The sequence below is a fragment of the Podarcis erhardii genome (genome assembly GCF_964252035.2).
Source record: "Podarcis erhardii genome assembly, chromosome: 15".
Taxonomy (NCBI): domain Eukaryota; kingdom Metazoa; phylum Chordata; class Lepidosauria; order Squamata; family Lacertidae; genus Podarcis; species Podarcis erhardii.
Window position 1 is genome coordinate 16938399 of NC_138505.1, and position 13925 is coordinate 16952323.

At 49.4% G+C, this 13925-nt stretch overlaps 1 protein-coding gene across 2 annotated transcripts; it reads right to left on the bottom strand.

Annotated features, from left to right (window-relative positions):
* Positions 1 to 250: 250 nt before the first annotated feature.
* On the bottom strand, positions 251 to 12980 carry USF1 (upstream transcription factor 1). Of its 2 annotated transcripts, none has more exons than XM_081842532.1 (11): positions 12762 to 12980; positions 9519 to 9606; positions 8590 to 8639; positions 8216 to 8328; positions 6453 to 6554; positions 5088 to 5286; positions 4477 to 4564; positions 4234 to 4292; positions 3825 to 3919; positions 2609 to 2737; positions 251 to 1301 (listed from the first exon to the last, which is right to left on the bottom strand). In XM_081842532.1, exons 2-11 carry the CDS (start codon positions 9524 to 9526, stop codon positions 1215 to 1217), a joined length of 930 nt encoding a protein of 309 aa, XP_081698658.1. In that variant the 5' UTR covers positions 9527 to 9606; positions 12762 to 12980; the 3' UTR covers positions 251 to 1214. The 2 variants fall into 2 exon arrangements, with proteins under 2 accessions (XP_081698658.1, XP_081698657.1); XM_081842531.1 differs by having other exon boundaries at positions 8216 to 8334.
* Between the last annotated feature and the right edge of the window lie 945 nt (positions 12981 to 13925).

Below are 13925 nucleotides of genomic sequence, written 5' to 3' on the forward strand. Positions count from 1 at the left end.
GACCATTCTTCACAAGGCTTGGTTACCTTGATCAGTTTGGTCACCCTCTCCCGCAAATGCGCCAACTTGTCAATATGCTTCTCCAATATCCCAACCCACCAGTTCAAGGCCAGGTCTCTAGGCAGGAGATCTCTCCAGCTGCGTCACCAGTACTGCCCCATATTTTGGCAGGACCAAACTCAATGTCCTCTCCACTGCTGCAAGAGGAGACTTGACACTCATCCGCTAGCCAGAACACAGAACAACCCCCTGCTTTTCCATTACTTTATTTTTTTTAATCCAGAGACTTGTGGTTTTTTTAAAAAAAAAAACAGGGGAAAAACAAAAAAAGAGAGAGAAGCATCACCCCAACCAGTTGTCCAATCACCTGAGATGGGAGGACAGCTACTGCTGCTCTTGGCCCACACTCACCTCCTTGGCAAACGGCTTCCATGGCAAGAGAGCAAAGTTAAATCACCTTCCAGGGTGCGGAGCAAAGAAAGGGGGAGGCTGTGGCAGGCTTGTCTTCACTGCAAGCCCAGACTCTCGGGAAGGTTTTGAGGGCCACATCAGACCTGCAGCTGTTTGAGTGGAAGCCCAGAGGCAGAACTAGGTGGCCAGCCTTGAAGGGGAGGCACGTGTGAGGCTGTCGCTGCGGTGTAAAGGGTTCCTCCTACTGGCTGGTTTGGGCCGGAGAGCCACAAAGCAGGGTTGGGGGAGAGGAAGACTCTCAGCTCTCCACGCTCACAAAGAGTAAGGTGCCCGGAGATGGGCAGTGCTGTGGAGGCAGGGCCTATAGGCGGCACGAGGGAGAAAGGGGGGACGTGCAACATGTCTACATAATATCGCATGCACGGACACAGCGGGAGGTGTGTCGAGCGCACAGGTGAGAGGTGCTGTTCAAAGGGAGGAGAGAAAGAAAGAGAGAAAAGGTCACGACCCTGGAACTGATTAGGGTCGGATCAAGACAGAGGACTGTGTCGAGAGGCAGCGTCTAAGCTCAAGGGGGCAAGCCAGGTCCCGGGCCATGAGGAAGAGCGCTGGGCAGAGGCAAGTGTCCTGAGCTGAGCCCAGCCCAGCTCCCTGGCCTGGGAGCAACAGCGCTGCTCACTGGGTCTGTACAACAAGGACGGGGGCCTGGCGTGGAAGCACCGGCGAGGCACAGGACCCCCGTTGGCTGCTGTGCCGGAGGAGGAGGAGGAGGGCGAGGAGGGCCCTTGGTCAGTGGTGGCTTATCAGTGGCTGTCCTTGATGATGACCTCCACGCCGTGCTGCCGCAGCTGCGCTCGCAAGATCAGGTTCTTGTTTTTCAGGTCTTCAACCTGCAGAGGAAGAAAGGAAGCAGGGAAGGGCCTCAGCTCCATGGCAGAGCGCCTGCCTTGCATGCAGAAGGTCCCAGGTTCAATTAGAAATCATTTTTTAAAAAAGCATTTTTATTCGGTTTCACATGTACAAAGTTATAAAAATCCAAATATATATCCATATACAGAGATTCCTCCAAGTTTTGGGACTTCCCCCCCACCCTCTCCACGGGGTCCCATTTTGAAAATTTAAAACTGCATATTCTTCCATACTCTATTATATCAGTCCATATTATCCATGGTAATTGTTACGCTAGAAGGGAAATCAAAATCCTGCCAATGTTTCCATCTGCTTTCAGTGGTCTCCTAAATAGCTTATAAATTTTTCCCATTCTTTTATAGAGTTTTTGTCCTCTTAGTTTCTGAGTTTTCCCGTCAGTTTTTGCCATTACGGCATTGTCCATCAGCTTGGTTTGCCACTCCTCTCCAGGTTCAATTTGCAGACAGGGCTGGGAATATCCTCTGCCTCAAAGGCCTGAGAGCTGCTGTTGCCATCCAGTGTAGGCAATACTGAGCTAGATGGACCAATGAGTTGCCTCAGTATATAGCAGCTTCCTATGTCCCTAGATGTTATGGGAAGGGCTGCAGCTCAGTGGAGAGTATCTGCTCTGCATTGAGAAGGACCCAAGTTCAATGCCTAGTAGCATCTACAGGGAGAGACACCTGCCAGAAATCGCTGCCAGTCAGTGTAGACAATACTGAGCTAGAAAGACCAGTGGTTTCTCTCTGCACAAGGCAACTTCCTATATTCCTACACATACATAAAGGTAAAGGGACCCCTGACCATTAGGTCCAGTCGTGGCTGATTCTGGGGTTGCGGTGCTCATCTCGCTTTATTGGCCGAGGGAGCCAGCGTACAGCTTCTGGGTCATGTGGCCAGCATGACTAAGCTGCTTCTGGCGAACCAGAGCAGCGCACGGAAACGCCGTTTACCTTCCCGCCGGAGTGGTACCTATTTATCTACTTGCACTTTGACGTGCTTTCGAACTGCTAGGTTGGCAGGAGCAGGGACCGAGCAATGGGAGCTCAACCCATTGCGGGGATTCGAACCGCTGACCTTCTGATTGGCAAGTCCTAGGCTCTGTGGTTTAACCCACAGCGCCACCCGCGTCCCTACATACATACATACCGCTGCAAGCAATAGGCAGACTCTGCTGGAAGAGCCCCTGCCATGCCAGTTCCATCCCCTAAAAGCCCCTGCCATGCCACTTCCATCCCCTTCTGGTAGAAAAACATCCATACCCTGCCCCCCTTCTGGCCAGCCTTACCTGCTGCCGCAAGACCTCGTTGTCCATCTGTAACTGGTCCAAGCCCTGCAGCTCCTCGGAGAGACGAATGTTGCTCTGCCGCAGCTCCTGGATGTAGTCACAAGCTTTGGAGAGGATCCCTCCTTTGCTCTGCAGTGAAAGCAAGTGATTGAGCTGGGGGCCCCGGGGGGAGACCCCAGGGTAGTACCAGCCCCTGACACTTCAGGTGGGAACACTCGGCAGTTCATGGCTGCCTTCTCTCTTCAACCCCCTCCCCCATCCACCCGTTCCAGTGTGCTGTTTCCCTGAAGACCGGAAAACTGCCTCCTCCTGCTTAGAGATGTTAAAACCAGCACAACTTTCGTTGCCAGGTGCTGCAACAAGTTAAGGCAGGTGTGGGAGAGGAAAGACACCCGTGACAGTTTCCAGGGAACCAAACAATTCCTAGACCAGGTGAAGATGGAAGCAGGGGACTCCTCCTGATGGGGGTGACAAGACAGATCCTGGGATCATTTTTTAAAGATTCTATTCAAAAGCTCTTATAAACCACTTAATGTTTTAAAAAGCTTTGAGTTGTGAACAACAGAAAAACAAGAGAATTAACAGAAAAAATACAACCCAAAACAAACAAAGCAGCAGCAGCAAAGCTTGTAAAAAGGAATTTTAAAAGGCATTAAAGGGACTGAAAAACACAAAACAGGGTCCAATTTTCTGGGGTCAGGGAAAGTCTGGGCAAACAGGTCTGCTTTTACAAGGCATCCAAAGCAACTGATGGCTGCTGCTTCACCCAACAGCTCCTGTTTTGCACCTATATGTTTTTTAATACATGCACATGCAAACAGACTGCTTGATATGGACACCACCATGGGTTACTAAATGCCAAAATAAACGATTTCCTTGATGTGCAGAGTTCTGGATACAAGATTTTGAAGTTTGGTAGGTAGAATGTTTGAGAAGGTGCTGAGCTCAGGTCGGCTCCCTCAGGCAGAGCCCCTTCTGGCCTTTTTGATGCCTCAGTGATGTGCCCACCATTTTAAGATTACCCAGAAAGCCCTGGTGCAGTCAACATGGCATCATGCCAGGGAACTGTGGAAATTAGAATGGCAAGCAGCTTCACAGATGCAGCAGCTGACACTGAGTGGGGCTGAAGTCAAGGGCTGGCACCCTGCTGGGGCCTTTCTGAAACTGGGCCCAGACTGTCTCTGCTCCTACAGAAGGCCAGTTCAAGCCCCCTTACCTGCCCAGACTTGGTGTTCTCCATGGAACAGTCAGGGATAATCTTAGACAGCTGCACAATCCAGTTGTTGATCTTGTCCCTGCGCCTGCGCTCCACTGGAAGAGATGGAAAGATAAACATCATAAACATCATAAACAGAGCCTGCTGGATGAGGCCAAGGGTCCACCTAAGAATTCAAACAAAACAATAATTGAGCATGAGGTGGAAGAATGACTGGCATACTAGAATGGTGGGATGTGGACCAATCTCCTTCAAGATGCTGAACAGATTGCAGTGCTGCAGTACGCCCTGCGATAAGATCCTCCTACAGAGGGTTGCAAGGCAGTCAGCACTCCAAGCAACCTCTCCTCATGGAACAGTGTGGCTAAATTCAAGGATCACATTCGTTAGCAAAACAGTTCCCACTCACCTTCATTGTGCTGCGCCCGACGTTTCTCATCTCGGGTCGTTCGTGGAGCTTCAGACTTCCTGAGGGAATCAAAAACACAATTTGGCACTGGGTTTCCCATTCAGATTTCCAGAGACAGGAGGAGGCCCTCAGCAGTCCCCCTTCCAGGCTGGGAAGCCATTGGACACTCAAGGAAACTGTGCCCCACCCCCGAATAAAAGAGGAACTTTAGAGACTGGCATGCGATGGAAGGAGAGCACTCACGGTGAGTAAGGGTGTGTCCTGGGTGCGATGGACCTCTGTGTCCCACTTTGCAGAACCTCCTGTGGCGACATCATGACAAAAAACTGCCCTGTGCAATTCAAAACAAGACAGAGTTGTAGAGAAGAGCAGCACAGCTCTGAAGGAACTGCCATGAAACCAAACAGGTGGCGAAGCTGCCCTAGTTCTAAAGGGGGGGGGGAGAAGCAGTGGTGGTGAGGTTATGAAAATGACTGGGTTGCACCTTCACATCTGAAACTGGGTTTCCCCGATCTGTAGGAATGGGAGCTTGTTTCCCGAAATCTGTGTCCAACCTGTGTAACCTAGACTCCTAACTTCACCACTCGTGCTCTGCGACAACCGTTTTAGATGCGCAACATCGTTCCAATTCATTTGAACAACCTGAGATGGCCAAAACGGCTCCATCTTGACATGGAAAATCTGTAGCGAGCCCAGAGGTGGGAGCAACTCCATTTCCCAGGGGAAGGAGCTAAGTAAGTTGAACTTGCCAGAAGGCTCCTGGGGAGGGGAGGGGAGGGGAGGGGAGGGGAGGGGAGGGGAGGGGAGGGGAGGGGAGGCTCTAGTTGTCTCGCGGGTAGCCCAACCCAACTGACCTGTGCCAGTTGGCGTCGCTTGCCCAAGAAGGGCATCTGAGTTCTGGGTCGTCACCACGGCTGTGGCTGTGGTCCCTGCCCCGGCAGACGTGCTGGTGTCAGCCACTGCAGTGGCAGGGTAGTACGTGTAGTGCGTCTCCGTAGTCGCAGCTTCTGTCTCGACGGCATCTTCGCTGGTGAATGCGCCCTGGATGACAGCCTGGGGGGAGGAGAAGAGAGGAGCCTCCTTCAGATACATCTACCTCAACAAATACTTGGGCAGGTATCCATCTCAGGCAGAGACAGACAATGGTGTTATTCTCTCAGGATGCTCCTCCCTTGAGATGCTCTTCCTACATTGCTTTTGTATTGAAACCCAAGGCACAAGTGCAAAATCGGCGCAGGAGGGTTCAGAACCTTCAGTCTAGCACAGTGGTTCCCAAATCTTCTCAGGCAACCACCCCCTTGGTTTCATAAACTCATCCCTAGTCTCACTCTACCCTACTCTATAAAAGCATCATTCAAAACAGAAGTTTGGACAACCCACTGGCGAAGATAACACACACAAAATTCAAAACAGTAGCGATTAATTGTACATTTGTTTTCCAAAATCCAATTAAAACTTATTTAGTTGAATTAATTCAACAAAACTGAGGAACGTGATCCAGTGATACCCTTCACAAACACCCCAACAGCATCACAACTGCCTGGATGGAGCTGCTTATACCTTCAAAGGTACCTTAGATGCAAGAAGTGAGGGGCAGAGGCAGTTATTTGATATTCAGCAGCCTGGTTTTATGAAACAAGCTTCTAGTCCTTATGAGCTATGGAAAAGCCAAAGGGAAGGGGAGGAGCTAAGAAGGATTCCTTGTCACTCTTTGGGTGCTTCCAGGAGGGCTCTTTCTGTTGGTCTGGGGGTGCCACATGCCTGCATGATTTTGAGAGTCCACACAATATAAACAGCGAAAATATGCCAGCCTGTATCCCCACCCCCTATTTTAGTTCAGATATACTATTTCCAGGGAAAACCCTGTAATAAGAAAAACTTCTCTTGCCAATGACCTGTTTGCAAGATCTCAACAACCCATTTATGAATTAAGCCCCACTTGGAATCACCCTTTGGCCCTATGTATTGACTAGCAGATGCTGAATGCTGCAAATGCACTAACTACATGCAGCGGTACCTAAGTTAATCAAGCTGCAGAATTGGGGTGAATGTGCCTGCAGAATATCCACCTCCTGCCCATAAGCCTCAAGGAGCCTGTTTCACCAGCCACAAACCACCTGGGGCCAGAGGAGCAGAGCTAACAGCTCAGCCAGAAAGGATGACTGCATAGAGCAGACTGGCAATGTCACCATTTCCTCCGCTGACTCAGCAGAACCCACCTGTGTCATGGACTGCGTTGCAGGATAACCGCTGATGGCCCCAGTCCCCTCAGTCTGCCCATCCAGCTGCCCCTCGGCTACCTGAATCACTCTGTACATCAGCTGGTGAAAAGAGCAAAGGGGGGACATCGTTAACAGAGCAAGTGCCTAGTGGTGAGAACAGCCTTTGCCAATCTGCCCCCCTCCAAACCCACATCAGCTCCAGCCAGAAAACGCAGGTTCAGAGTCCTGCTGAACCATGAGGTTGACTGACACATGCTTTTACCTGGCCTAGCCTAGCTACTTTCTTGCAAGGCGGGGGGGCGGGGGGGGGCGCTAGAAAGTTGCCTTACACTGAGTCATGACATTTGGTCCATGTAACTCAGTACAGTCGTACCTTGGTTCTCGAACAGAATCCATTCCAGGAGTCGGTTCGACCTCCGGAACTGTTCAAAAACCAGGGCGTGGCTTCTGATTGGCTGCAGGAGCATCCTGCAGCCAATCGGAAGCCTCGGAAGCCACGCCGGATGTTCAGCTTCTGAAAATCTTTCAGAAACTGGAACAATCACTTCCAGTTTTTGATCATTTGGGAGCCGAAACATATGAGTTCCAAGGCGTTCAGCAACCAAGATACGACTGTACTGCCTAAACTGACTAGCAGCAGCTCTTCAGAGTTTCAGGCAAGGGTCCTTCCCAACCTTGCCTGCCGATGCAGCCAGGGATTGAACCTGGGACCTTCTGCATGCAAAGCACATGCTCTACCACTGAGCTATGGCCCTTCCCAAATGTGCAGGGAAGCAGAAACATCCTCACCATGCTAAGCATTCTGAAGGAGGGGGTGGGATCTTACAAATGTACTGTATTTTTCCGTGTACAACACAACCCCTATTTTGGGGGACTCCAATTTATGAAAATGGGGGAAGATGACCCCCATGTATAAGACGACCCCCATTTTTTAACATTATTTTAGAGTAAAAAAAAACCTCCCTAGTCTTATACACAGAAAAGTACAAATTTTTCTAAAAAAATTAAGACCTCGTCACTTCCCTGAGCCTTGTTGGAAATAACCCCAAGAGCTAGCAGGACCCTTGCAAACCATTTGGCTTGGCCTCTTTCTCCAGGATGCAGCCCCGGGATGCCCCCATAACTGCATTTGCACAAGAGGCGGCTCATGCCTCCAAGGGGGAACACACAGGCCAGGCTAATGAAGGGGCTGGCAGGACCAGCCTGAGAGGGTACAAGTCCCTGCATGCCAGAGACAGGGAGGCACCCTGTGCTAAGTCTCCTTATGCTTTGGAACCTTGGACTTCCAGAAGGTGGAAGGACGGAGCACTTTAGCAGAGCAAAGATGGGGGGGGATCTCTTCCACATGTCTGTGGACACACTGGATGAGGCAGCAGAGGCACCCCATCCCCATTTTTATGAACGCCTACTGTTTTAGTCTATTTTTCAGAAATGCTGGGAAACAAGATGGGGTGTGTGTGCTGAGTTAGGGGTGACGTAGAGAGAATAGACAGAGGGAAGAACATGAGAATAACAGTACTGGATGAGGCCAATGGCCCATCTAGTCCAACATCCTGTTCTTACAGTGGCCAACCAGATGCTTGTGAAGAAACCTGCAAACAGGAGACAAGCACAAGGTATTCTCCCTTCTTGTGGCTTCTGTGGGGATACTGCTGCCTCTGACCGTCAAGGAATAACAGAGCCACTATATTGCACACCCACCAACTCACCCCAAAGGAAACAAAACCAGCGGCACGAGGGAAATCCGATAAGTGTCTTACCTGAGTGCCCCCATTTTCTGTCCGGAAGACGTATTTGATGTTGGGATCAGGGAAGGTGGCAGCTGATTGAATGCTAGCAATGGCCACACTGGTGGGATCTTCGCCTGTCGCCACTGCCCCTTAAGGAAAGAAGGGAAGGGGATGCCGCCCAGGGAAGAGAGATGGACACATTTGCTCATTAAGCGTTGCCCAGGCAGGAACATTCTCCATCCACCCGCACAACCACCGGAGCACTGTTTCAGAAGATTAGAATGGAGTGGAGGCCAATCTCCACTAGCAGATCACCGTTTAGCTTTTTGGGAGTGGGAGGCATTGGGGCGGGGTGGGGGTGGGGAGGCCGGAAGCAAGAGAAGCAGGTGTGGCTGGGTGCTCACCTTCCTGGATTTGCACAGTGCCCTCTTCCGTCTCTACCGCTTTCTGCTGTCTGCCAAGAAAGAGAAAAATGGAAGGCACATGAGGACAGCCCTGAAATAGTATTTGGGCTGTGTGCACCCGCCTTTCCGCTTCTTTCTTGAGGGTGGGCGGCTACAGAAGGAGGGAGGGGCTCCCTTATTTAGAAGAGACCTTCAGCAGACACCCTGCTCCACATGCACCAGACCTTGGAGGCTAATGCTATTTAATGTGTTTATATCTCCCCTTGCTCCCAAGTTGGGATTGAAGGGGGCTTACAGCATTTAAAAACAGTATCAGAAAGTGCAACGTAATTTATTTTATGTATTTGTTACATTTATATCCCACTTCTCCTCAAAGGAGCTCAACGTAGTTCTCCCCCCACCCCACTTTATCCCTCCAACAACCCTGTGAGGGAGGTTAGGCAAGCAGGACTTGAGCTCAAGAGCACTCCTCTTTCCTATGGCTCTGACCATGGAGGCAGAGCATAGCCTTCCTGGCTAGAAGCCATTTATAGCCTTATGCTCCATGAATCTGTCCAATCCTTCAAGGAGAGAGGCAATATGCCTTTGGGCTGAGGATGAATGAGGGGAGGCCTGCTTGTGGGCTCGCCAGAATCTTTTTTTTGGGCCCAGGATGCTGGACTCCCTGGCAGGGCAACTATCCTGGGAGCAGGAGGAAAAGAGAACTGTCAGCCACTAGGCCAAATAGCCCTGCTATTGTTTACAAACATAATTTATCTCAGAAACTTGTGGGGGCATTCACTTACTCTCATAAGAAGAGCCCTGTGGCTAGCACCCTGAAGCAAAGAAGATACCCCCAGGAAGCCCCCAAGCAGGCCTGAGACTAAGAGCCACCCCCCCCACTGCTCCCCCCCAAAGCAAAATATATTCAGAGGCGTCCTTTCTCTCACCCCTTCATTTCTTCACTCTATTATGCATCAGAAGACTGGAGCCTGGGTTTTTAGTCTTCCACTGCTTCACAGCTGCTTCATCCAGACCCTGGGAAGGAAAACACAGATTCATGAAGATGATGCCTATCGTTCTGCTGCCTCATTTCCTCACACACTAATAATAATGCTATTACCAAAGCTAAGCAATTTTGCCCTAATTTCAATGCCCCAGAGTGCTTTCAGATTTTAGCTTTTGGTTAAAAAAGCTCTCTGTAATATTCATTTATTTCCACTATTATGGAATTGCCTGGGCGGCTCAGAATTCTAAAAACAGAAGCACCAAACAAATCTGGCCATCCTTAATGCAAAAAGCAAAAGGACCAACGAGCTGAAGAGTCAAAAGCTAGAAGAATTTCCATGAAATGCCCGGAAAGCATTTCAACTTGTCACTAAAAGGCTTTAAGTGGAAAGATGGATCTTCCAATGTCCAGCCTGGGCACCACTGATGAAGATGCTCTATCCCAGGTCCTTAGTTTCCACATGCCTCACAGGGATGCAGAAACCACCCCGCAAGCTGGTTCACAGGGTGGAGATGCATTTAAAGGTAAAAACCAGTGCCTTGTACTGAGCCAGGCAACGAACTGGGAGGCATTGCAACTGATGTATCATGCAGCCAAGTTTCCAGCAGCACTCTTAATTTTCTGGGACCAATTGCAAATTTCAGACTTTTCTCAAGGGTAGCCCCATGTAGAGCACCTTACAGCAGCCTAACCTGGAAATAACTGCCACATGTGTATCTGTGGCACAAATTTTTCCAATCCTCTTTTAAAGCTACTCAAGTTGGTAGCCATCACTGTGTCCTATGGGAGGGAGTTACTCAAGTTGGTAGCCATCACTGTGTCCTATGGGAGGGAGTTCCACAGTTTAACTATGTGCTATGTAAAGAAGAACTTGCTTTTACTCATCCTGCTCTACACCCACTGTGGCAGAATTCAGACAGGTCTTTCCCAGCCCTACGAGGGCTGTGCTCTACCACTTAGCTATGGGCATCCCATGTACTGTATAAATAAATCAGTAATAGAGATTACTGACATCCCACAAGTGCAGACTGTGAGAAGGTACATTAAATTATAGGGATCAATTTGCATCACAAACTTCCTCCCTAGGGCACCAGAGGGGAGGGAAAAGAGCAACCAATGGAGACAATGTCTTATTGCTCTAACCACTCATATGAACACTTACTAGTTGGCAATGTCCTTCAGGTGGGGACCCGTCCAGTCCAGGTTTTTAAATATTATGTGCATTTCCATGAAGTGTCATTTATAGTGATGGCACCATGGTTCAGACCTGCACTCAACACAACCCCACAACTCGGAAGCACATCTCTTGCACCCCATCATCACTTTTAAGTTTTAGATTGTAAGCATATCAAGGTAGCAACCTTTCCCATTTTATGCTCCCCTACAGAGGGCATATAAACACTCACACAGATATTTAAGCAAGGCAGGGTGGTGTAGGGATCAGTCTCCATACATATCACACCAGGGTTCGAAATTAGTAAGGCACCAGGAGTATTTTGCACCTAACGATTCTCCATTTGTGAGCTCCTCAAAACGTCTGGGTGCCGGTTTTTGCGCCTGGCGGATACTCAAGGATTACTGAAATGTAAGTGCTTTGAAGCCTCAAAGTATATGTTAAGGATATTAACAATAAAGAATGTTTTGAAAACTGAAGTATGGTGCCAATATTTTTTATTGTAAACACTAAATTAAACATGCATTAACAACGCAGGTCCCAGAAGCCATTTGGCTCCAAGTTTTTCTATCCCAGTTTCTTACACTGCATCACACAGGTGGGGGTTAGGCGTGCAGCTTTTCCAAGGAAAGCAACAACCCACAAAGTCACACCACTCCTTTGATCCTCCGAGCTGATGGCAACCAAGCTTGAATGATGCATACCTTCCTGTGTTCATACAAGAAGGAAGCTGCCTTCTATCAAGGATATTCTTTTACTACATGTTTATTCATTTTTGCCAATGAAACTCTAAGATACTGTACACAGTACACAGGTGTTGTTGTAATGCTATAAATATTATATAGCACCACATGCGTTGTTACTCACTGTTGTTCTTAGTATAGCAACACTAATATTTTGTATGTTTTTAAAACCTGATTGTGGGTAACTTAGGGACCGTGTTGTGCAGCTAACAAAATAAACTATATTTATATTTATTAACTACTTTACTCACAAAAGTGAGTTACAACACAGTATAAACATTAAAACCTGTTACAACAAACCAAATAATTAAAAAAAAAAAATCCATACAAAACAAAGGGCAGGCCTTACGGATCCTGTGCCACTAAGAAAAGCCACAAGTACTTAGAACCCGTCAAATTAAGGGCCAAAAGCCCAGTTTTAAAAAGTTACATTTCTGTCTGGTGCCCTGGGGAGAGCATTCCACAAGCAGGGAGCTACCACTGAAAAGCCCTATTCCACCCTCTGGACATCCCATGCGGGAGAAGCACTTGAAGGAGGGTCTGAGATAAGGACAACAGAGTCCGCAGTGCTGCATTCACCACCAACAGCTTGCACCCAACGTTAGTCACATTCAGAATAGACCCAATAAAACTGTTGATGGGAATAGCAGCAATAGTAGTAGTAATACTCGGCTGCACTCAACCATAGCCACCCTCAAGAACAGACCAATGCAAATAATAACAACGAGAGAGAGAGAAAGCATGCACCGAGCGTTAGTCACCCTCCGGATTGGAGCCGACGAAACTCACAACAACATGACGGTAGTGATCATAAGAGCCGTCGTGGTAATAGCTTGCTTACTTAAACGTTAGTCACACCCAGAGCAGCCCCAACAAAACAAACTGACTTGGCTCACTTGACATCCCCAAGTGCAACCGAGCTGGACACGAGCCCATAATAATAAAAGCGGCCTCGCACGTGTGAAGTCCCCAAAAACAAGAGATATCGGGAGAGGCCTGGGGATGGGGAGGAGCCGCTGTGGGGAAGCCCCGCCCAGTCTCGTCTGAAGAGCCGCCTCGCCTTGAGAAACTGAGGCCAGAAAGACACCCGCCCGTCCACCCCATCCCCAATCCTGCGCCCCTCCTCATTGCTGTCCCCCGCAGCCTCCCGCACCACGAAGCCTCCAACCGTCCAACCCTATCCTGTCCCCCGCCCGCCCCCCGAATTATCCCCTCCTTCTCCTGCTTCTTTGCCAGGGGTGGGGTTGGGGGGCGGGCGACTGTTTACCTGGCCTCCCCTCCGTCTCTCTCGCCCCCTTGTCTCTCCATGGAGATCGGCGCATGCGCACCGCGGAGCCTTTCTCTTCCGTCCTCTCTGCCTCTCTTCTCCGTCGCCGCCGCCGCCGCCGCCCATACAGCTCGACGGGGAGGCAACCACGGCAGGCGACGCAAGCCCCGCCTTGCCGAGCTTGGTTCCTGGACCCGGGGCGTCGCGGCTGGAAACGATGTGAGGGGAAAGGCCGCCGCTTCCGGCCGCCGCCATCTTAGGGAGGGATCCGGCCATTTTTTTTCTTACAGGCGCCATCTTAGGGAGGGACTCGGGCCTTCGTTTCTCGCCGGCGCCATTTTGGGGAGGGAGGAGGGCGGCTCGGGTCTTTCTCTTCTCGCCAGCGCCGTCCTGGAGCGGCTCTTGGTCACCTGCACTTACGTATAGTGCAGGTAGACCATGAGAGAACTGTTTTTAAATTCACTTATGTTATGCAATGGCATGAGTGGGGTGTGAGGGGGAGTGCAATGTCAGTCTTTAACTTCCGGTGGCCGCCATCTTAGCGAAGGGCGCTACCTTCAGCTGTCAATTTCTAACGTCCAACGGGGGTTGGCTCATTTTCTCTAGCCAATAAGGAAGGACCATTGCCTAGGGTTGCCATCTTTGTTGTGGGCAACAAGTTTCCTCTGGTTACTCTGAGCTTTGACAGATCCGTAATGTACATTTAAAGCACACTCAACTCATATTTAACGCTCAAGACTTTACTCAGCAGAGCTACAATTCCCAGCACCCGTAACAACTACAGTTCCCAGGATGCTTGGGAGAAAGTCAAAACAAAAAAATTCCTTCCAGTAGCACCTTAAAGACCAACTAAGTCAGTTCTTGGTATGAGCTTTCGTGTGCATGCACACTTCTTCAGATACACTCATGCACACGAAAGCTCATACCAAGAACTGACTTAGTTGGTCTTTAAGGTGCTACTGGAAGGAATTTTTTTGTTTTGACTATGGCAGACCAACACGGCTACCTATCTGTAATTGGGAGAAAGTCATGTGCTTTGAATGGGTGCAGTGTCTGTTTTAAATGTATGGTGTTGATTTAACCTATGTTAAATCCTTTTTTTATTGATAAAGGACTCCAGTGTCTTATGATCTCCTTATGTTCACATAACCAGTGCAAATTATG